General features: G+C 45.1%; 1 protein-coding gene across 1 annotated transcript in view; it reads left to right on the top strand.

Moving 5' to 3' along the window:
- LOC135027306 (uncharacterized) overlaps positions 1–24,356 on the top strand; it is a 72,395-nt gene that overhangs the window by 21,361 nt on the left and 26,678 nt on the right. The window contains exon 5 of the mRNA XM_063953698.1: positions 16,895–18,145. Within this exon, the coding sequence (XP_063809768.1) occupies positions 16,895–18,145 (1,251 nt within the window). The remainder of the gene's footprint in view (positions 1–16,894; positions 18,146–24,356) is intronic.

Below are 24,356 nucleotides of genomic sequence, written 5' to 3'. Positions count from 1 at the left end.
AGAGTAAGAGAGGTACAGAGAGAGACACACAGGGGGCGAGAGAGAGAGAGATGGGGAGAGTAGGGGAGAGAGAGACACACAGGGGGTGAGAGAGAGAGAGAGAGAGAGAGAGAGTTAGATAGAAACAGATAGGCAATGAGAGAGAGAGACAGAGTTCTGACTGATGGAACAAGAATATCATACAGTAAACCCTATACTGATGTGGACGGACCCTAACCATTCCACTATACCCATCAAAGCAAATGCATCATTAACAGCAGCCTGAGATTGACGTCAACAGACCTCACCCTATGCTGAGGTAACGTATCACCCTCAAAGCTCTCAAGTGCCATGGTAAAAATATATTAGTATTCTAAGTACAGTTCACATAGATTAGATAATACACATAAATAAATTGTAAATAAAAATAATACCGTCAGCCCAGGAGAACATAGTAGTGTAATTACATTACCTCATTCTAAAGCGAAAAAAGCCTTCAATAATTTCTGCTTAATGAATGACAGGTAAAAAAATAATTTGCCTCTTTGTACATACTAAACAATGTGCGCAGTCAGGCTGCTAGAAAAATGTGCACTTATGCCTTAAAAATGGGAGAGCATTCATAAGCAAATCATTTTTAAGATGTAAACTAGCTTACGCACCAAAATTCGCCGATGACATGTGGATGAAATATGATGCTCTCTAATGGACATGGTGAAACCAGAGCTCAGAAAGATTTATTTGTTGAAATATGAAGATCTATTTGTTGAAGTGATGTGACAGCTGGGAAGCTCTGAGTAGTAAAAGGAACACATCACACTTTAGACTGCAGCCCTTAAAGCACGTGAGCAGTGAATAAACAGAAACCTGCTGTCTATACTACTGACCTGTATGAGACTTGTCAGACAGGACGAGGCTGAGAGGATACAGTATGTTGGAACCGTGACAAAATCTGATTTGTTTAATTTGAACTGTTCGCTATCTTCCCCCGCTAAGGGTGATTTAGAGCTAAATGTATAAACTATCTGTTCGTATATGAGAATAGATGCTTCTGCACACATCTGTGTGCTTACTCAGCATTTTATTTTATGAGTTACAGTCATCTTATAATGCAATATAGAGATGTGTCTGGAACAAAGACAGGGCAAACATCATCATCAACTCCAACACTTGAATCTGGCTTTTGTCCTCTTACAAGACCTTCATTGGCTCCCCTTCCCTTTCAGAATCCATTTCAAGCTCTTCAAACTCACTTACAAAGCCCTCACCCACTCCTCTCCCATCTACATCTCTGACCTTATCTCCCTTTGCACTCCCACCCGTCCTCTTCGCTCTGCTAATGCACGCTGACTCTCCTGCCTACTGATTGCTTCCTCCCGCTCCTACTGCAAAGATTTTTCACGTGCTGCTCCATTTCTCTGGAATTCCCTACCTCTCCCCCTCAGACTCTCCACCTCTCTACAAAACTTCAAACAGGCTCTCAAGACCCACTTCTTCACCAAACCCAGCCAAATCTCATCCTAACCCTCTGTTCCACGCTCTCTATGTACCCCATCTGTGTCACCCCTGTTTGTCTACCCCACCCCTTTAGAATTAAGCTCTCACGAGCAGGGCCCTCTTCCCTCATGTGCTTATCCTTTTTCTTACTTTACTAAGCCTTCAACTGCACCAAATCTAGCAGTCTTCTGCCAACTGATACTTATTTCAGTGTCATCTGCTGATGTAGTTATGTTTATTTACCCTGTACTCATCCTATATTGTCTTCAACTGTAAGTTGCTGTTTTTCTGTTTGATTATTTGTTTATGTACTCTAATTTGGGTTGTGGAACCTTTGTTGCTCCGTATAAATAAAGCATAATAATAATAATGTATGTAAAAAAAAAAGTGTAATTAATGTATTTCAAGATATGTGCAGTATGAATGAAGTTGCATTTACAGATGGAGCCAACTTTATCTTGGCCTTTAATAGGATTAACTGAACCAGGGCAGTCAGACTTAATCCTCTGATGTATTGTTCTCTCTGTATTGTATTGCAGCTGAGAACAATAGATGAAGGGTTTATGCCAGGGGTGTCAAACACAAGGCCCGCGGGCCAAATCCGGCCCGCCAGACCTCGTCTGATGGCCCGCGGTGCCGCCGCCAGCCTTGCAGCCTCCCCTTTTTTTTTTCAATGAATTTACTCCGTGCCTGCACGGAGTAAATTCATTTTAAAAATGGCTCAAGTAAAAAAAAAAAAATTTACTTACCTTCCGGGACCTGGCCCGACTTCTTCCTGCCCCGCACTGCTCCCTGGGTGTCGGACGTGACGTCATCACGTGACGTCCGCCCGACATCTCCAGGGATCAGAGGAGCGCGCGGACGCCGCGGAGAGGAGCAGGAAGAAAGAAGTAAAAGAAAGAAAGAAGTAAAAGGTAAGTAAAGTAAATGGAGGGGGCAGATGGCTGGGCACTATAAAAGGGGGCAGATGGCTGGGCACTATAAAAGGGGGCAGATGGCTGGGCACTATAAAAGGGGGCACATGGCTGGGCACTATAAAAGGGGGCAGATGGCTGGGCACTATAAAAGGGGGCAGATGGCTGGGCACTATAAAAGGGGGCAGATGGCTGGGCACTATAAAAGGGGGCAGATGGCTGGGCACTATAAAAGGGGGCACATGGCCTTGTGTTTTCCATATGTTTAATAAACAGTGTTTGGCAATATTTGTATGTTTAAAAAAAAATTAATGTTTGTTACCAAAAAACATTTTTCAATACATTGTACAATAATTGTACATTTGAATATCTACTTGTCATTATTCTGACTATGTTTCTGCTTTCAGAGCTAGTTATTACTTACATTATTACAAAAAACAGTAATAATTGAATGCAGTGACATTAATTTATGATAATAAAGAGTGGACACATAGACCTACAGATACAACCGGCCCTTTGATGGGGACCAAACTGCTGATGCGGCCCCCGATGAATTTGAGTTTGACACCCCTGGTTTATGCTAATAATCCATGGTGCGCCTAGGCGCAGCAGAGAAGCCAAGATAAACGTGGCTCCATCTGTAAAAGGGGCATGCTTATCCCGTGTCTGCACACCCTTACTGTACTTGTACATGAACCCCCGATATCTGCGTCTTCAATGTAGCAAAAGTATGGATTCAAATTGTGCAGTGGTGCCCAGGGGCGAGATCTCCTCCAACCAGGGGCATAACCAGAACTTGGTGGGCCCCGTAACAATATATTGAAGGGGCCCCTGACCCAATAGTTCTTGATAAACTCTGCAGCAGTTGTAAATGGTATGTCCCCTATTGACACAGTGCCACATTAGAGTGCCCTCCAGTTCAAATTATCCCATGTTACAGTGCCCCAGTTCATATTCTGCCACAATGTAGGGCCCCCATGTCATATTGTGCTACTATAAAGTGCCCCAGTTCTTATTATGTAACATTATAGTGCCCACATTACAGTGAGCAGATCAAATTATGACACATTACAGTGCCCACCAGTTCATATTGTGCCACATTGCAGTGGCCTCCAGTTCATATTATGCCACATTATTAAACAACTCAGGTTTGATAAACTCTGCAGCAGTTGTAAATGGTATGTCCCCTATTGACATAGTGCCACATTAGAGTGCCCTCCAGTTCAAATTATCCCATGTTACAGTGCCCCAGTTCATATTCTGCCACAATGTAGGGCCCCCATGTCATAAAATAAAAACAAGTTAAGTGGCCATGTTTTTAATGCAGCAAAAATGTTGACCGCTCTGAAGGCCTAATTCAGATCTGATCGCAGCAGCAAATTTGTTAGCTAATGGGCAAAACCTTGGGGGTCATTCCGAGTTGTTCGCTCGGTAAATTTCTTCGCATCGCAGCGATTTTCCGCTTAGTGCGCATGCGCAATGTTCGCACTGCGACTGCGCCAAGTAAATTTGCTATGCAGTTAGGTATTTTACTCACGTTTTTTTCATCGTTCTGGTGATCGTAATGTGATTGACAGGAAGTGGGTGTTTCTGGGCGGAAACTGGGCGTTTTATGGATGTGTGTGAAAAAACGCTACCGTTTCTGGGAAAAACGCGGGAGTGGCTGGAGAAACGGAGGAGTGTCTGGGCGAACGCTGGGTGTGTTTATGACGTCAAACCAGGAACGACAAGCACTGAACTGATCGCAGATGCCGAGTAAGGTTGAAGCTACTCAGAAACTGCTAAGAGGTGTGTAATCGCAATTTTGAGAATCTTTCGTTCGCAATTTTAAGATGCTAAGATTCACTCCCAGTAGGCGGCGGCTTAGCGTGTGTAAAGCTGCTAAAAGCAGCTTGCGAGCGAACAACTCGGAATGAGGGCCCATGTGCACTACAGGTGTGGCAGATATAACGTGCAAATTGAGTTAGATTTGGGTGGGTTATATTGTTTCTGTGCAGGGTAAATACTGGCTGCTTTATTTTTACACTGCAATTTAGATTTCAGTTTGAACACACCCCACCTAAATCTAACTCTGGGTCTAATTCAGACCTGATCGTAGCAGCAAATTTGTTGGCAGATGGGCAAAAACATTTGCACTGCAGGAGGGGCAGATATAACATGTGCAGAGAGAGTTAGATTTGGGTGGGTTATATTGTTTCTGCGCAGGGTAAATACTGGCTGCTCTATTTTTACACTGCAAATAAGATTTCAGTTTTAACACACCCCACCCAAATCTCACTCTCTCTGCACATGTTATATCTGCACCCCCCCCCCCCCCCCACACACACACACACACACACACACACAGTGCACATGGTTTTATCCGTTAGCTAACAAATTTGCTGCTGCAATCAGATCTGAATTAGGCCCTGAATTGGAAACGAACCACTACTCCATCAATTAGTAATTTGCTTAACAAAGTATGGTATCTAGCGTCCATGGAATATACAGTATAACTCAGTGGTTTCCAAACTTTTGTGAATCACGGCGCCCTAGAATATCAGAATTTTTTTCACGGCACCCCTAGGCCAAAAATTTCTTATTGAAAAATTTAGAAAGAAATATTACATTAAGTAGATCACGTTTATATGTCATCCTTAGGGTCAGTTGTGTGGTGAGGGACAAGATTTGCTTCTGTTTGGCCACATATTTTATGACTGGCAGCCACCAGCACTGGTTTTGCCTATTATATTGACCATGAATAATTTGAATTGGTCCTGGACCACCAACCCTGGGCACCCCTGCAAGTGTCCCGAAGCACCCCAGGGAGCCACGGCACACAGTTTGGGAACCTCCGGTATAACTGCTTTGTTACATGATACTGTACCGAAATTCCACACCACTTGGGACTCCTGGTATTCTACATATCTTAGACGCTTACCTGGGCTTGAGTGAAGCGAGTCTTCACTCTTTTCTAGTAATACAACAAGTTGCCTCTCTTCTCCCAACCCTCTTCCCTTCCCCCTCTCAACCCTTTTTCCATTGATTTGTACTTATTTCATTTTGATTTACGGAAATATCTCTTCTGTATATTTGCATATTATGTATGTTCAACTATTTTGAAAAATAAAGAGATTACATTTAAAAAAATAAATAAATGATGTGCGTTACAGATAGAGATGAGCGGGTTCGGTTTCTCTGAATCCGAACCCGCCCGAACTTCATGTTTTTTTTCACGGGTCCGAGCGACTCGGATCTTCCCGCCTTGCTCGGTTAACCCGAGCGCGCCCGAACGTCATCATGACGCTGTCGGATTCTCGCGAGGCTCGGATTCTATCGCGAGACTCGGATTCTATATAAGGAGCCGCGCGTCGCCGCCATTTTCACACGTGCATTGAGATTGATAGGGAGAGGACGTGGCTGGCGTCCTCTCCATTTAGATTAGGGTTGAGAGAGAGAGAGAGAGATTGACCTGAGGCTGTGATACTGTAGAAGAGAGTGCAGAGTTTAGTGACTGACGACCACAGTGACCACCAGACAGTGCAGTTGTTTGTTTTATTTAATATATCCGTTCTCTGCCTGAAAAAAACGATACACACAGTGACTCAGTCACATACCATATCTGTGTGCACTGCTCAGCCCAGTGTGCTGCATCAATGTATATATATATCTGACTGTGCTCAGCTCACACAGCTTATAATTGTGGGGGAGACTGGGGAGCACTGCAGTGCCAGTTATAGGTTATAGCAGGAGCCAGGAGTACATAATATTATATTAAAATTAAACAGTGCACACTTTTGCTGCAGGAGTGCCACTGCCAGTGTGACTAGTGACCAGTGACCTGACCACCAGTATATATAATATTAGTAGTATACTATCTCTTTATCAACCAGTCTATATTAGCAGCAGACACAGTACAGTGCGGTAGTTCACGGCTGTGGCTACCTCTGTGTCGGCACTCGGCAGCCCGTCCATAATTGTATATACCACCTAACCGTGGTTTTTTTTTCTTTCTTTATAGTCATACTAGTTACGAGTATACTATCTCTTTATCAACCAGTCTATATTAGCAGCAGACACAGTACAGTGCGGTAGTTCACGGCTGTGGCTACCTCTGTGTCGGCACTCGGCAGCCCGTCCATAATTGTATATACCACCTAACCGTGTTTTTTTTTTCTTTCTTTATACATACATACTAGTTACGAGTATACTATCTCTTTATCAACCAGTCTATATTAGCAGCAGACACAGTACAGTGCGGTAGTTCACGGCTGTGGCTACCTCTGTGTCGGCACTCGGCAGCCCGTCCATAATTGTATATACCACCTAACCGTGGTTTTTTTTTCTTTCTTTATACATACATACTAGTTACGAGTATACTATCTCTTTATCAACCAGTCTATATATTAGCAGCAGACACAGTACAGTGCGGTAGTTCACGGCTGTGGCTACCTCTGTGTCGGCACTCGGCAGCCCGTCCATAATTGTATATACCACCTAACCGTGGTTTTTTTTTCTTTCTTTATACATACATACTAGTTACGAGTATACTATCTCTTTATCAACCAGTCTATATATTAGCAGCAGACACAGTACAGTGCGGTAGTTCACGGCTGTGGCTACCTCTGTGTTGGCACTCGGCAGCCCGTCCATAATTGTATATACCACCTAACCGTGGTTTTTTTTTCTTTCTTTATACATACATACTAGTTACGAGTATACTATCTCTTTATCAACCAGTCTATATTAGCAGCAGACACAGTACAGTGCAGTAGTTCACGGCTGTGGCTACCTCTGTGTCGGCACTCGGCAGCCCGTCCATAATTGTATATACCACCTAACCGTGGTTTTATTTTCTTTCTTTATACATACATACTAGTTACGAGTATACTATCTCTTTATCAACCAGTCTATATATTAGCAGCAGACACAGTACAGTGCGGTAGTTCACGGCTGTGGCTACCTCTGTGTCGGCACTCGGCAGCCCGTCCATAATTGTATATACCACCTAACCGTGGTTTTTTTTTCTTTCTTTATAGTCATACTAGTTACGAGTATACTATCTCTTTATCAACCAGTCTATATTAGCAGCAGACACAGTACAGTGCGGTAGTTCACGGCTGTGGCTACCTCTGTGTCGGCACTCGGCAGCCCGTCCATAATTGTATATACCACCTAACCGTGGTTTTTTTTTCTTTCTTTATACATACATACTAGTTACGAGTATACTATCTCTTTATCAACCAGTCTATATTAGCAGCAGACACAGTACAGTGCGGTAGTTCACGGCTGTGGCTACCTCTGTGTCGGCACTCGGCAGCCCGTCCATAATTGTATATACCACCTAACCGTGGTTTTTTTTTCTTTCTTTATACATACATACTAGTTACGAGTATACTATCTCTTTATCAACCAGTCTATATATTAGCAGCAGACACAGTACAGTGCGGTAGTTCACGGCTGTGGCTACCTCTGTGTCGGCACTCGGCAGCCCGTCCATAATTGTATATACCACCTAACTGTGGTTTTTTTTTCTTTCTTTATACATACATACTAGTTACGAGTATACTATCTCTTTATCAACCAGTCTATATATTAGCAGCAGACACAGTACAGTGCGGTAGTTCACGGCTGTGGCTACCTCTGTGTCGGCACTCGGCAGCCCGTCCATAATTGTATATACCACCTAACCGTGGTTTTTTTTTCTTTCTTTATACATACATACTAGTTACGAGTATACTATCTCTTTATCAACCAGTCTATATTAGCAGCAGACACAGTACAGTGCGGTAGTTCACGGCTGTGGCTACCTCTGTGTCGGCACTCGGCAGCCCGTCCATAATTGTATATACCACCTAACCGTGGTTTTTTTTTCTTTCTTTATACATACATACTAGTTACGAGTATACTATCTCTTTATCAACCAGTCTATATATTAGCAGCAGACACAGTACAGTGCGGTAGTTCACGGCTGTGGCTACCTCTGTGTCGGCACTCGGCAGCCCGTCCATAATTGTATATACCACCTAACCGTGGTTTTTCTTTCTTTCTTTATAGTCATACTAGTTACGAGTATACTATCTCTTTATCAACCAGTCTATATTAGCAGCAGACACAGTACAGTGCGGTAGTTCACGGCTGTGGCTACCTCTGTGTCGGCACTCGGCAGCCCGTCCATAATTGTATATACCACCTAACCGTGGTTTTTTTTTCTTTCTTTATACATACATACTAGTTACGAGTATACTATCTCTTTATCAACCAGTCTATATATTAGCAGCAGACACAGTACAGTGCGGTAGTTCACGGCTGTGGCTACCTCTGTGTCGGCACTCGGCAGCCCGTCCATAATTGTATACTAGTATCCAATCCATCCATCTCCATTGTTTACCTGAGGTGCCTTTTAGTTGTGCCTATTAAAATATGGAGAACAAAAATGTTGAGGTTCCAAAATTAGGGAAAGATCAAGATCCACTTCCACCTCGTGCTGAAGCTGCTGCCACTAGTCATGGCCGAGACGATGAAATGCCAGCAACGTCGTCTGCCAAGGCCGATGCCCAATGTCATAGTACAGAGCATGTCAAATCCAAAACACCAAATATCAGTAAAAAAAGGACTCCAAAACCTAAAATAAAATTGTCGGAGGAGAAGCGTAAACTTGCCAATATGCCATTTACCACACGGAGTGGCAAGGAACGGCTGAGGCCCTGGCCTATGTTCATGGCTAGTGGTTCAGCTTCACATGAGGATGGAAGCACTCAGCCTCTCGCTAGTAAAATGAAAAGACTAAAGCTGGCAAAAGCAGTAGCACCGCAAAGAACTGTGCGTTCTTCGAAATCCCAAATCCACAAGGAGAGTCCGACTCCAATTGTGTCGGTTGCGATGCCTGACCTTCCCAACACTGGACGTGAAGAGCATGCGCCTTCCACCATTTGCACGCCCCCTGCAAGTGATGGAAGGAGCACCCGCAGTCCAGTTCCTGATAGTCAGATTGAAGATGTCAGTGTTGAAGTACACCAGGATGAGGAGGATATGGGTGTTGCTGGCGCTGGGGAGGAAATTGACCAGGAGGATTCTGATGGTGAGGTGGTTTGTTTAAGTCAGGCACCCGGGGAGACACCTGTTGTCCGTGGTAGGAATATGGCCGTTGACATGCCTGGTGAAAATACCAAAAAAATCAGCTCTTCGGTGTGGAAGTATTTCACCAGAAATGCGGACAACAGGTGTCAAGCCGTGTGTTCCCTTTGTCAAGCTGTAATAAGTAGGGGTAAGGACGTTAACCACCTCGGAACATCCTCCCTTATACGTCACCTGCAGCGCATTCATAATAAGTCAGTGACAAGTTCAAAAACTTTGGGTGACAGCGGAAGCAGTCCACTGACCAGTAAATCCCTTCCTCTTGTAACCAAGCTCACGCAAACCACCCCACCAACTCCCTCAGTGTCAATTTCCTCCTTCCCCAGGAATGCCAATAGTCCTGCAGGCAATGTCACTGGCAATTCTGACGAGTCCTCTCCTGCCTGGGATTCCTCCGATGCATCCTTGCGTGTAACGCCTACTGCTGCTGGCGCTGCTGTTGTTGCTGCTGGGAGTCGATGGTCATCCCAGAGGGGAAGTCGTAAGCCCACTTGTACTACTTCCAGTAAGCAATTGACTGTTCAACAGTCCTTTGCGAGGAAGATGAAATATCACAGCAGTCATCCTGCTGCAAAGCGGATAACTGAGGCCTTGACAACTATGTTGGTGTTAGACGTGCGTCCGGTATCCGCCGTTAGTTCACAGGGAACAAGACAATTTATTGAGGCAGTGTGCCCCCGTTACCAAATACCATCTAGGTTCCACTTCTCTAGGCAGGCGATACCGAGAATGTACACGGACGTCAGAAAAAGACTCACCAGTGTCCTAAAAAATGCAGTTGTACCCAATGTCCACTTAACCACGGACATGTGGACAAGTGGAGCAGGGCAGGGTCAGGACTATATGACTGTGACAGCCCACTGGGTAGATGTATGGACTCCCGCCGCAAGAACAGCAGCGGCGGCACCAGTAGCAGCATCTCGCAAACGCCAACTCTTTCCTAGGCAGGCTACGCTTTGTATCACCGCTTTCCAGAATACGCACACAGCTGAAAACCTCTTACGGCAACTGAGGAAGATCATCGCGGAATGGCTTACCCCAATTGGACTCTCCTGTGGATTTGTGGCATCGGACAACGCCAGCAATATTGTGTGTGCATTAAATATGGGCAAATTCCAGCACGTCCCATGTTTTGCACATACCTTGAATTTGGTGGTGCAGAATTTTTTAAAAAACGACAGGGGCGTGCAAGAGATGCTGTCGGTGGCCAGAAGAATTGCGGGACACTTTCGGCGTACAGGCACCACGTACAGAAGACTGGAGCACCACCAAAAACTACTGAACCTGCCCTGCCATCATCTGAAGCAAGAAGTGGTAACGAGGTGGAATTCAACCCTCTATATGCTTCAGAGGTTGGAGGAGCAGCAAAAGGCCATTCAAGCCTATACAATTGAGCACGATATAGTAGGTGGAATGCACCTGTCTCAAGCGCAGTGGAGAATGATTTCAACGTTGTGCAAGGTTCTGCAACCTTTTGAACTTGCCACACGTGAAGTCAGTTCAGACACTGCCAGCCTGAGTCAGGTCATTCCCCTCATCAGGCTTTTGCAGAAGAAGCTGGAGACATTGAAGGAGGAGCTAACACGGAGCGATTCCGCTAGGCATGTGGGACTTGTGGATGGAGCCCTTAATTCGCTTAACAAGGATTCACGGGTGGTCAATCTGTTGAAATCAGAGCACTACATTTTGGCCACCGTGCTCGATCCTAGATTTAAAGCCTACCTTGGATCTCTCTTTCCGGCAGACACAAGTCTGCTGGGGTTGAAAGACCTGCTGGTGACAAAATTGTCAAGTCAAGCGGAACGCGACCTGTCAACATCTCCTCCTTCACATTCTCCCGCAACTGGGGGTGCGAGGAAAAGGCTCAGAATTCCGAGCCCACCCGCTGGCGGTGATGCAGGGCAGTCTGGAGCGACTGCTGATGCTGACATCTGGTCCGGACTGAAGGACCTGACAACGATTACGGACATGTCGTCTACTGTCACTGCATATGATTCTCTCAACATTGATAGAATGGTGGAGGATTATATGAGTGACCGCATCCAAGTAGGCACGTCACACAGTCCGTACTTATACTGGCAGGAAAAAGAGGCAATTTGGAGGCCCTTGCACAAACTGGCTTTATTCTACCTAAGTTGCCCTCCCACAAGTGTGTACTCCGAAAGAGTGTTTAGTGCCGCCGCTCACCTTGTCAGCAATCGGCGTACGAGGTTACATCCAGAAAATGTGGAGAAGATGATGTTCATTAAAATGAATTATAATCAATTCCTCCGCGGAGACATTGACCAGCAGCAATTGCCTCCACAAAGTACACAGGGAGCTGAGATGGTGGATTCCAGTGGGGACGAATTGATAATCTGTGAGGAGGGGGATGTACACGGTGATATATCGGAGGGTGATGATGAGGTGGACATCTTGCCTCTGTAGAGCCAGTTTGTGCAAGGAGAGATTAATTGCTTCTTTTTTGGGGGGGGTCCAAACCAACCCGTCATATCAGTCACAGTCGTGTGGCAGACCCTGTCACTGAAATGATGGGTTGGTTAAAGTGTGCATGTCCTGTTTTGTTTATACAACATAAGGGTGGGTGGGAGGGCCCAAGGACAATTCCATCTTGCACCTCTTTTTTCTTTTCTTTTTCTTTGCGTCATGTGCTGTTTGGGGAGGGTTTTTTGGAAGGGACATCCTGCGTGACACTGCAGTGCCACTCCTAGATGGGCCCGGTGTTTGTGTCGGCCACTAGGGTCGCTTATCTTACTCACACAGCTACCTCATTGCGCCTCTTTTTTTCTTTGCGTCATGTGCTGTTTGGGGAGGGTTTTTTGGAAGGGACATCCTGCGTGACACTGCAGTGACACTCCTAGATGGGCCCGGTGTTTGTGTCGGCCACTAGGGTCGCTTATCTTACTCACACAGCTACCTCATTGCGCCTCTTTTTTTCTTTGCGTCATGTGCTGTTTGGGGAGGGTTTTTTGGAAGGGACATCCTGCGTGACACTGCAGTGCCACTCCTAGATGGGCCCGGTGTTTGTGTCGGCCACTAGGGTCGCTAATCTTACTCACACAGCTACCTCATTGCGCCTCTTTTTTTTTTTGCATCATGTGCTGTTTGGGGAGGGTTTTTTGGAAGGGCCATCCTGCGTGACACTGCAGTGCCACTCCTAGATGGGCCCGGTGTTTGTGTCGGCCACTAGGGTCGCTTATCTTACTCACACAGCGACCTCGGTGCAAATTTTAGGACTAAAAATAATATTGTGAGGTGTGAGGTATTCAGAATAGACTGAAAATGAGTGGAAATTATGGTTTTTGAGGTTAATAATACTTTGGGATCAAAATGACCGCCAAATTCTATGATTTAAGCTGTTTTTTAGGTTTTTTGGAAAAAAACACCCGAATCCAAAACACACCCGAATCCGACAAAAAAAATTCGGTGAGGTTTTGCCAAAACGCGGTCGAACCCAAAACACGGCCGCGGAACCGAACCCAAAACCAAAACACAAAACCCGAAAAATTTCCGGCGCTCATCTCTAGTTACAGACAGTGCCCCCTTACCATTATAACATCCACTACACACTTCTCTCATTGAAAATGTAATGTCACACAATTCAGGCTCAGCAATCAGACACAATTGCTTAGCAGGCAAATCTAGGAAATTGGTATGCAACTATATAACTTGGGTCCAGGCTACCCTAAGCCTCTGGGCCCCATAGCAATAGTGCCCCTTGCATCCACTATACTTGCACTCGTGCCTCCAACCGACAATAATCCTCTCTTTCATATGCTCTGATACATGTTCAGCGAGAAAATACACAAGTTCAGTCCACAAAACTGACAGGTGTGAATCATTAGGTCGACCAGTATTAGGTCGACAGTCAACAGGTCGACCCCATTTGTTCGACATGCAAATAGTCAACAGGGTCAAAAGAACAACAGGGTCAATAGGTCGACATGTAAAAGGCAGACACGAGGTCGACAGGTACAAAAGGTCGACATGAAAATAATCGACACAAAAAAAGGCCAACACACATTTATTTTTCATTTTGGGGTGTCATTTTCAACGTTACTGCACATGGAACCCCAATTAATAACCACTTCGGGCAAGGTACTTTGCTCTGCTATTGATGCACTTGGCGCAAGTTACTATTCCCAGTCGTAGTCCACGCGGATCGAAAAGTATGAAAAAGTTGAAAAAAGTTGCATGTAGCTTTGCATCAGCCACTGGGGGAGATGCATCAAAGCTTGGACAGAGATAACGTGGAGAGAGATAAAGTACCAACCAGTCAGCGCCTGTTGTTTTGCAAACACAGACTGTAAAATGACAGAAGCTGATTGGCTGATGTTTTATCTCTCTCCACTTTATCTTTCTCCAAGCTTTGATACATCTCCCCCACTTTGTGAGTAAATCTACTAAAAAGGCTCACTTGAATAAGCTCCTAGTGGTATTGGCCATCTGGAACTGGTTCCCCATCTCTAACTCTGTTGCTGTGTGGCAATCCTTCTTCAGAGATATGACTCTTCTGGCATGTTGCAGGTTCTAAGAGATTCTGCCTGGCTCACATAGCTAACAATGACTGAAGTGCCAATATTTGTGTGGCATACTATACACCCAGGATCAGAACCCAGGCTTCCCTATCAATTTAGCTGTTTGGCCCAGCAATAGTTTTAGTCCCCCAGATCATCTGTGACGGGCCAGCAAATGTTTTGTCTTCACTGCACCTGTGCTGACATTATAGAGCTGGTCCTTTAATAAAGTAGATTATTCTCATTTGAACCCTGAGGGCACCAGATTACTGTATACTGTTTTAATTGTGTTTTACTAATACGCTTTTCACACCGTACAAATAACCCGGTATATTGCCGGATCAACATGGGTCTAGGTGCGGTGTGAAAGGGGTATTACTTAGTCAGGTACAGTGTGAACGGTTTGCCGGGTCGATGCAACCCAGGACCCATTCACACTATAGGGAGAGGCGGTGCTAGAGGGACAGGCGGTGCTTGGAGATGATCTGATCACCAGGCACTGCCTCCGTACACGTCACTGCACATGTCACCAAACCGCAGTGGTGCAAGTAGAATTTTTTTCTTAGTGGTACAGATAGTAAAAATGGGCGTGGTCACATGTCATGAGGGAGCGTGGTCACATGAAACTAGGGGAGTGGCTACATGACAATACGGGCATGGTCACATTATGCCACACACCGTAATGCCCATTACACATTATGCCACACACCGTAATGCTTATTACACATTATGCCACTAATGTGTAATGTCCATTACACATTATGCCACACATGTAATGCTTATTACACATTATGCCACACACCGTAATGCCCATTACACATTATGCCAGACACGTAACACCCATTACACCTTATGTGACACACCATAATTCCCATTACACATTATGCCATACACTTTAATGCCCATTACACATTATACTAAACACTGTAATGCCTATCACATATTATGCCACACACAGTTACGCCACTGACACCATTTTATGTCCCACACACAAAAATGCCCCTTATAAATTATGCCCCAGTGGTGGGCTGTTGGTACTGAGTACCACCACCATATTTCTTAATGGTACTCTGTACCTCTCTACTTTCAGCACTGCCAAACTGGCAATTTGCCGGGTGGTGCCGCCAGTCTCAAAGGGATCTCGAGCGGGTCACACCCAGGAAGGACCCATATACATGTGTCAGGCGCCATTTTTTCTCTCGTGATGGATTGCACCTGAATGAGGAAGGGGCTGCGGTGCTGTGGGGGGTAGGATGGTTAGTAGGTTGGAGGAGCTTTTAAACTAGGAGCCTGGGGGGAGGGTTTAGCTAGAAACTATGGGTCATGCAGCGAGTATAGTAGGGATGGTGGTAGTGAGATAAAAGGGGGTGGAGAAAGGAGGAGGGAAAGTGCAGCCGGTAAGGGTATTTACATGGGTTCTATTAAGGGTGTTAAGAAAGGTATTGCTAAAGCATTACATAATAACAATTATGTGTCATCATTACAGCCTATAGAAAATGTTGTACGGGACTTAAGGGAAAATACTTATGTCAGGGCGGTGAACATTGGGTTGACCAAAGAGAAAAGTATGGTGGGCAATATTAAGTACGGTGGGGTTGGAGAGGGAGCGAGAAGGACAGTCTGTATCAGTAACTCTACGGATGCACTAGTTAACCAGAATGGGAAATCTTTAGGAAAACAAACAAATAAAGAAACCGATAAACTAAAATGTATGCTTGCAAACGCAAGAAGTCTAGCAGGTAAAATGGGGGAATTGGAATTGTTAGCATCAAAGGCTGAGTATGACATTATAGGTATTACGGAAACATGGTGGGACGACTCTCACGACTGGGTTGCTAACTTAGAGGGGTATTCTCTTTTCAGGAGGGACAGGGCTAACAAAAGAGGAGGAGGTGTATGACCCTCATTCCGAGTTGTTAGCTCGCAAGCTGCTTTTAGCAGCTTTGCACATGCTAAGCCGCCGCCTATATGGGAGTGAATCTTAGCATAGTAAAATTGCGAACGAAAGATTAGCAGAATTGCGATTAGACACTTCTTAGCAGTTTCTGAGTAGCTCCAGACTTACTCGGCAACTGTGATTAGTTCAGTCAGTTTCGTTCCTGGTTCGACGTCACAAACACTCCCAGCGTTCACCCAGACACTCCCCCGTTTCTTCAGACACTCCCGCGTTTTTCCCAGAAACGGCAGCGTTTTTTCACACACTCCCATAAAACGGACAGTTTTCTGGGAGTGTGCGGAAAAACGCAGGCGTGTCAGGGAAAACCGCGGGAGTGTCTGGAGAAACGGGGGAATGGCTGGCTGAACGCTGGGCGTGTGTGTGACTTCAAACCAGGAACGAAACTGACTGAACTGATTGCTATTTTTGAGTAAGTCTCGAGCTACTCAGAAACTGCTAAGAAATTTCTATTCGCAATTCTGCTAATCTTTCGTTCGCAATTCTGCTAAGCTAAGATACACTCCCAGAGGGCGGCGGCTTAGCGTGTGCAATGCTGCTAAAAGCAGCTAGCGAGCGAACAACTCGGAATCACCCCCATAGAGTGAGAGGTTCTGTTTAATAACAAGAACACTTCGGAAATGTGGGCTGTTTTAAAAGGGTTGCTGGATAGCAATATTCATAACTTTATTCCCATGGGTAGTAAACGCAGGAGTATTAAACTCAAACCGATGTGGCTTAACAAGAAGGTTAAGGCAAAAATGGTTAAAAAAAGCGGGCTTTCAAAGCATTTAAATCTAATTGAAAGGAGGAGTCTTTCAAGTATTACAGTGAGTGTAATAAGAAATGCAAAAAAGCAATAAGAGCAGCTAAAATGGAAAATTAAAAGCAAATCGCTATAGAGAGTAAAACCAATCCAATTTTTTTAAAAAAAATACATAAACGGTAAAAGGTTAAAAAAGGAGAATATAGGTCCATTAAAAGATGAATTAGGAGAATTGATAAATGATGACGAAATAAAAGCGGAAATACTGAACAAATTCTTTTCATCAGTATTCACCAGTGAAGAACTGATGGTGGAAGTAGAGCATAACAATTGTGACAGTAATGATTCATGGTTAGATACTTGTTTAAGCGAAGATGTAGTCCGGGAGAGATTAAGCAAAATGAAGATTAATAAATCACCTGGTCCTGATGAACTTCAACCGAGGGTTCTTATGGAGCTTAGTTCACAAATAGCACGACCCCTATACTTGATTTTCAATAGTTCAATTAGATCAGGCATGGTACCGAAGGATTGGCGTACAGCTGAGGTAGTGTCATTATTTAAAAAGGGATCCAAAAATCTTCCGGGAAACTACAGACCAGTTAGTTTAACATCTATAGTGGGGAAAATATTGGAAGGAATTCTAAGGGATGGCATACAGGAGTATCTACAGTCCGCTAGGATTATTAGCAAGAACCAGCATGGGTTTGTGAGGGACAGGTCATGTCAGACTAACTTAATTAGCTTCTACGAGGAAGTGAGCAATAATCTTGATCAAGGAAAAGCAGTGGATGTGGTCTTCCTAGATTTTGCAAAAGCCTTCGATACAGTTCCTCACAGAAGACTGATGATCAAATTAAAGGAGCTTGGCCTAGGAAAAACTATTTGCACATGGATAAGCAGCTGGTTGGATAGCAGGCTACAGCGAGTAGTGGTCAACGGGAAGTCCTCAACCTGGTCCCCAGTAGTCAGCGGAATACCACAAGGGTCCATACTCGGACCACTACTGTTCAACATATTTATCAATGACCTAGAAATAGGCCTGGAAAGCACTGTGTCAATCTTTGCAGATGATTCTAAACTGTGTAAGGTAATTAATTCAGAATTGGATGTGGAGTCCTTGCAGAATGATCTATCTAAACTTGAACTCTGGGCGTCTAAATGGAAAATGAGGTTCAATACAGACAAATGCAAGGTTATGCATTTTGGGACTAAAAACAAACTTGCATCCTACATATTAAATGGGGAACGCCTAGGGGTAACAGAGTTGGAAAAAGATTTGGGGGTATTCATTGATAATAGGCTTAATAACCATACACAATGTCAAAACGCAGTAAAGAAGGCAAGTAAGGTACTAGCATGCATAAAAAGGGGAATTGAGACAAGGGACCTGGATGTAATCATGCCACTGTATAAGGCATTGGTACGTCCGCACCTGGAATATTGTGTTCAGTTTTGGGCACCATTGTATAAAAAAGACATCAATGAGCTCGAAAGTGTTCAAAGGCGAGCTACTAAATTGATTAAAGGCCTAGAAGGACTGAACTATAAGGAAAGACTTACTAGGCTGAATATGTATACACTAGAAAAGAGGCGCCTAAGAGGAGATATTATTAAAATCTTCAAATAGGTAAAGGGACATCACAAAGAGTTATCAGAGGAATGTATTTATTATTTATTTATTTATTTATTGTTTATTTATTATAAATTTATTTATTATTTATTAAAAGAACACAGTTTAGGACACGTGGGCACTCGCTGCGACTGGAGGAGAGAAAGTTCTGAACGCAATGGAGGAAAGGGTTCTTCACTGTTAGGGCAATCAGGATGTGGAATTCCCTGCCAGGGAAGGTGCTAATGGCGGACTCTGTAATTGGATTTAAAAAAGGAATGGATAAATTTCTGAATGAAAAAGCTATCCAAGGTTATATAATATTTAAAATATCAACGTGGTTAATCCGGGGGGGGGGGGGGGGGTAACATGAGTTATAGTAGCTAACTAGTCATAAAACATTATTCAGCAAGTATGTAGAATCATCTCAACTTAAAACAGGTTGAACACGATGGGCAATTCGCCTCTATTCAACCTCAAATACTGTGTTACTATGTTACAAGTCCTGGGTGTGACCCGCTATAGCGATGTGAAAGCGGTGTAAGTCTCAAACCATTATTTATAGCTTGAAGGAGTAACTGGATAAGTTAGAAGTGAATCAGGAGACAATGGTGTCAGAAAACCAGTGGAGAATGGTGAAGGGTATGTAGGAGTAAGAGAAGAGAGTGATCAATGGTACGGAAAAAGCAGAAAGGTCCAGGAGGATGAGTATAGAGAGGTGACCATTAGACTTTACTGCAAATGGGGTATTGAATTGATACCTTTTGTGAGTCAGTCTCAGCGGAAAGCAGAAGCCCAGTTACAGGGTATCACAAATAGTGTACGAGGGGAGTTAATAAAGTAGTTGACAGGATGTCGACATAGAAAGATAGAATTTGATGGGAAATAAACACAACTTGCCCCTTCCAGTCTGCCCCTTTTTTACCATATTTTTACCTTAAACCTTATTTGACCCGTATTTCTTTCAACAGTGAATGGCGATATGGTAATAATATTGGGGGTAATTCCAAGTTGATCGCAGCAGGAAATTTTTTAGCAGTTGGGCAAAACCATGTGCACTGCAGGGGAGGTAGATATAACATGTGCAGAGAGAGTTAGATTTGGGTGGGTTATATTGTTTCTGTGCAGGGTAAATACTGGCTGCTTTATTTTTACACTGCAAATTAGATTGCAGATTGAACACACCACACCCAAATCTAACTCTCTCTGCACATGTTACATCTGCCTCCCCTGCAGTGCACATGGTTTTGCCCAATTGCTAACAGAATTCCTGCTGCGATCAACTTGGAATTACCCCCATTATTTCCAGCATTTTAACAGTGTCAGCATTATAACTCTAAACATGCTTGAAATAACATTACTACCATATGGGCAATATGGCCCTAACTGTGTGGAGTTTGTATATTCTCCCCGTACTTGAGTGGGTTTTCTGCGGGTACTCCGGTTTCCTCCCACAATCCAAAAATTTACAGGTAGGTTAATTGGTTCCCAAGAAAATTAACACTAGTGTGAATGTGTCGGTGTGTGTACATTAGGGATGTGCACTTGAAATTTTTCGGGTTTTGTGTTTTGGTTTTGGGTTCGGTTCTGCGGCCGTGTTTTGGGTTCGACCGCGTTTTGGCAAAACCTCACCGAATTTTTTTTGTCGGATTCGGGTGTGTTTTGGATTCGGGTGTTTTTTTCAAAAAACCCTAAAAAACAGCTTAAATCATAGAATTTGGGGGTCATTTTGATCCCAAAGTATTATTAACCTCAAAAACCATAATTTCCACTCATTTTCAGTCTATTCTGAATACCTCACACCTCACAATATTATTTTTAGTCCTAAAATTTGCACTGAGGTCGCTGGATGACTAAGCTAAGCGACCCTAGTGGCCGACACAAACACCTGGCCCATCTAGGAGTGGCACTGCAGTGTCACGCAGGATGGCCCTTCCAAAAAACACTCCCCAAACAGCACATGACGCAAAGAAAAAAAGAGGCGCAATGAGGTAGCTGTGTGAGTAAGCTAAGCGACCCTAGTGGCCGACACAAACACCTGGCCCATCTAGGAGTGGCACTGCAGTGTCACGCAGGATGGCCCTTCCAAAAAACACTCCCCAAACAGCACATGACGCAAAGAAGCATAAAAGAGGCGCAATGAGGTAACTGTGTGAGTAAGCTAAGCGACCCTAGTGGCCGACACAAACACCTGGCCCATCTAGGAGTGGCACTGCAGTGTCACGCAGGATGGCCCTTCCAAAAAACACTCCCCAAACAGCACATGACGCAAAGAAGAAAAAAAGAGGCGCAATGAGGTAGCTGTGTGAGTAAGCTAAGCGACCCTAGTGGCCGACACAAACACTTGGCCCATCTAGGAGTGGCACTGCAGTGTCACGCAGGATGGCCCTTCCAAAAAACACTCCCCAAACAGCACATGACGCAAAGAAGAAAAAAAGAGGCGCAATGAGGTAGCTGTGTGAGTAAGCTAAGCGACCCTAGTGGCCGACACAAACACCTGGCCCATCTAGGAGTGGCACTTGCAGTGTCACGCAGGATGGCCCTTCCAAAAAACACTCCCCAAACAGCACATGACGCAAAGAAGAAAAAAAGAGGCGCAATGAGGTAGCTGTTTGAGTAAGATAAGCGACCCTAGTGGCCGACACAAACACCTGGCCCATCTAGGAGTGGCACTGCAGTGTCACGCAGGATGGCCCTTCCAAAAAACACTCCCCAAACAGCACATGACGCAAAGAAAAATGAAAGAAAAAAGAGGTGCAAGATGGAATTGTCCTTGGGCCCTCCCACCCACCCTTATGTTGTATAAACAGGACATGCACACTTTAACCAACCCATCATTTCAGTGACAGGGTCTGCCACACGACTGTGACTGAAATGACGGGTTGGTTTGGACCCCCACCGAAAAAGAAGCAATTAATCTCTCCTTGCACAAACTGGCTCTACAGAGGCAAGATGTCCACCTCATCATCATCCTCCGATATATCACCGTGTACATCCCGCTCCTCACAGATTATCAATTCGTCCCCACTGGAATCCACCATCTCAGCTCCCTGTGTACTTTGTGGAGGCAATTGCTGCTGGTCAATGTCTCCACGGAGGAATTGATTATAATTCATTTTAATGAACATCATCTTCTCCACATTTTCTGGAAGTAACCTCGTACGCAGATTGCTGACAAGGTGAGCGGCGGCACTAAACACTCTTTCGGAGTACACACTTGTGGGAGGGCAACTTAGGTAGAATAAAGCCAGTTTGTGCAAGGGCCTCCAAATTGCCTCTTTTTCCTGCCAGTATAAGTACGGACTGTCTGACGTGCCTACTTGGATGCGGTCACTCATATAATCCTCCACCATTCTTTCAATGGTGAGAGAATCATATGCAGTGACAGTAGACGACATGTCCGTAATCGTTGTCAGGTCCTTCAGTCCGGACCAGATGTCAGCATCAGCAGTCACTCCAGACTGCCCTGCATCACCGCCAGCGGGTGGGCTCGGAATTCTGAGCCTTTTCCTCGCACCCCCAGTTGCGGGAGAATGTGAAGGAGGAGATGTTGACAGGTCGCGTTCCGCTTGACTTGACAATTTTGTCACCAGCAGGTCTTTGAACCCCAGCAGACTTGTGTCTGCCGGAAAGAGAGATCCAAGGTAGGTTTTAAATCTAGGATCGAGCACGGTGGCCAAAATGTAGTGCTCTGATTTCAACAGATTGACCACCCGTGAATCCTTGTTAAGCGAATTAAGGGCTCCATCCACAAGTCCCACATGCCTAGCGGAATCGCTCCCTTTTAGCTCCTCCTTCAATGCCTCCAGCTTCTTCTGCAAAAGCCTGATGAGGGGAATGACCTGACTCAGGCTGGCAGTGTCTGAACTGACTTCACGTGTGGCAAGTTCAAAAGGTTGCAGAACCTTGCACAACGTTGAAATCATTCTCCACTGCGCTTGAGACAGGTACATTCCACCTCCTATATCGTGCTCAATTGTATAGGCTTGAATGGCCTTTTGCTGCTCCTCCAACCTCTGAAGCATATAGAGGGTTGAATTCCACCTCGTTACCACTTCTTGCTTCAGATGATGGCAGGGCAGGTTCAGGCGTTTTTGGTGGTGCTCCAGTCTTCTGTACGTGGTGCCTGTACGCCGAAAGTGTCCCGCAATTCTTCTGGCCACCGACAGCATCTCTTGCACGCCCCTGTCGTTTTTTAAAAAATTCTGCACCACCAAATTCAAGGTATGTGCAAAACATGGGACGTGCTGGAATTTGCCCATATTTAATGCACACACAATATTGCTGGCGTTGTCCGATGCCACAAATCCACAGGAGAGTCCAATTGGGGTAAGCCATTCCGCGATGATCTTCCTCAGTTGCCGTAAGAGGTTTTCAGCTGTGTGCGTATTCTGGAAACCGGTGATACAAAGCGTAGCCTGCCTAGGAAAGAGTTGGCGTTTGCGAGATGCTGCTACTGGTGCTGCCGCTGCTGTTCTTGCGGCGGGAGTCCATACATCTACCCAGTGGGCTGTCACAGTCATATAGTCCTGACCCTGCCCTGCTCCACTTGTCCACATGTCCGTGGTTAAGTGGACATTGGGTACAACTGCATTTTTTAGGACACTGGTGAGTCTTTTTCTGACGTCCGTGTACATTCTCGGTATCACCTGCCTAGAGAAGTGGAACCTAGATGGTATTTGGTAACGGGGGCACACTACCTCAAGAAATTGTCTAGTTCCCTGTGAACTAACGGCGGATACCGGACGCACGTCTAACACCAACATAGTTGTCAAGGCCTCAGTTATCCGCTTTGCAACAGGATGACTGCTGTGATATTTCATCTTCCTCGCAAAGGACTGTTGGACAGTCAATTGCTTGGTGGAAGTAGTAAAAGTGGGCTTACGACTTCCCCTCTGGGATGACCATCGACTCCCAGCAGCAACAACAGCAGCGCCAGCAGCAGTAGGCGTTACACGCAAGGATGCATCGGAGGAATCCCAGGCAGGAGAGGACTCGTCAGAATTGCCAGTGACATGGCCTGCAGGACTATTGGCATTCCTGGGGAAGGAGGAAATTGACACTGAGGGAGTTGGTGGGGTGGTTTGCGTGAGCTTGGTTACAAGAGGAAGGGATTTACTGGTCAGTGGACTGCTTCCGCTGTCGCCCAAAGTTTTTGAACTTGTCACTGACTTATTATGAATGCGCTGCAGGTGACGTATAAGGGAGGATGTTTCGAGGTGGTTAACGTCCTTACCCCTACTTATTACAGCTTGACAAAGGCAACACACGGCTTGACAAATGTTGTCCGCATTTCTGGTGAAATACTTCCACACCGAAGAGCTGATTTTTTTGGTATTTTCACCAGGCATGTCAACGGCCCTATTCCTCCCACGGACAACAGGTGTCTCCCCGGGTGCCTGACTTAAACAAACCACCTCACCATCAGAATCCTCCTTGTCAATTTCCTCCCCAGCGCCAGCAACACCCATATCCTCCTCATCCTGGTGTACTTCAACACTGACATCTTCAATCTGACTATCAGGAACTGGACTGCGGGTGCTCCTTCCAGCACTTGCAGGGGGCGTGCAAATGGTGGAAGGCGCATGCTCTTCACGTCCAGTGTTGGGAAGGTCAGGCATCGCAACCGACACAATTGGACTCTCCTTGTGGATTTGGGATTTCGAAGAACGCACAGTTCTTTGCGGTGCTTTTGCCAGCTTGAGTCTTTTCATTTTTCTAGCGAGAGGCTGAGTGCTTCCATCCTCATGTAAAGCTGAACCACTAGCCATGAACATAGGCCAGGGCCTCAGCCGTTCCTTGCCACTCCGTGTGGTAAATGGCATATTGGCAAGTTTACGCTTCTCCTCCGACAATTTTATTTTAGATTTTGGAGTCCTTTTTTTACTGATATTTGGTGTTTTGGATTTTACATGCTCTGTACTATGGCATTGGGCATCGGCCTTGGCAGACGACGTTGCTGGCATTTCATCGTCTCGGCCATGACTAGTGGCAGCAGCTTCAGCACGAGGTGGAAGTGGAT

The sequence above is a fragment of the Pseudophryne corroboree genome, chromosome 2 (genome assembly GCF_028390025.1).
Source record: "Pseudophryne corroboree isolate aPseCor3 chromosome 2, aPseCor3.hap2, whole genome shotgun sequence".
Classification (NCBI taxonomy): domain Eukaryota; kingdom Metazoa; phylum Chordata; class Amphibia; order Anura; family Myobatrachidae; genus Pseudophryne; species Pseudophryne corroboree.
Note: the sequence above shows the minus strand (reverse complement) of the source record. Positions and strands in the feature narration are given on the sequence as shown.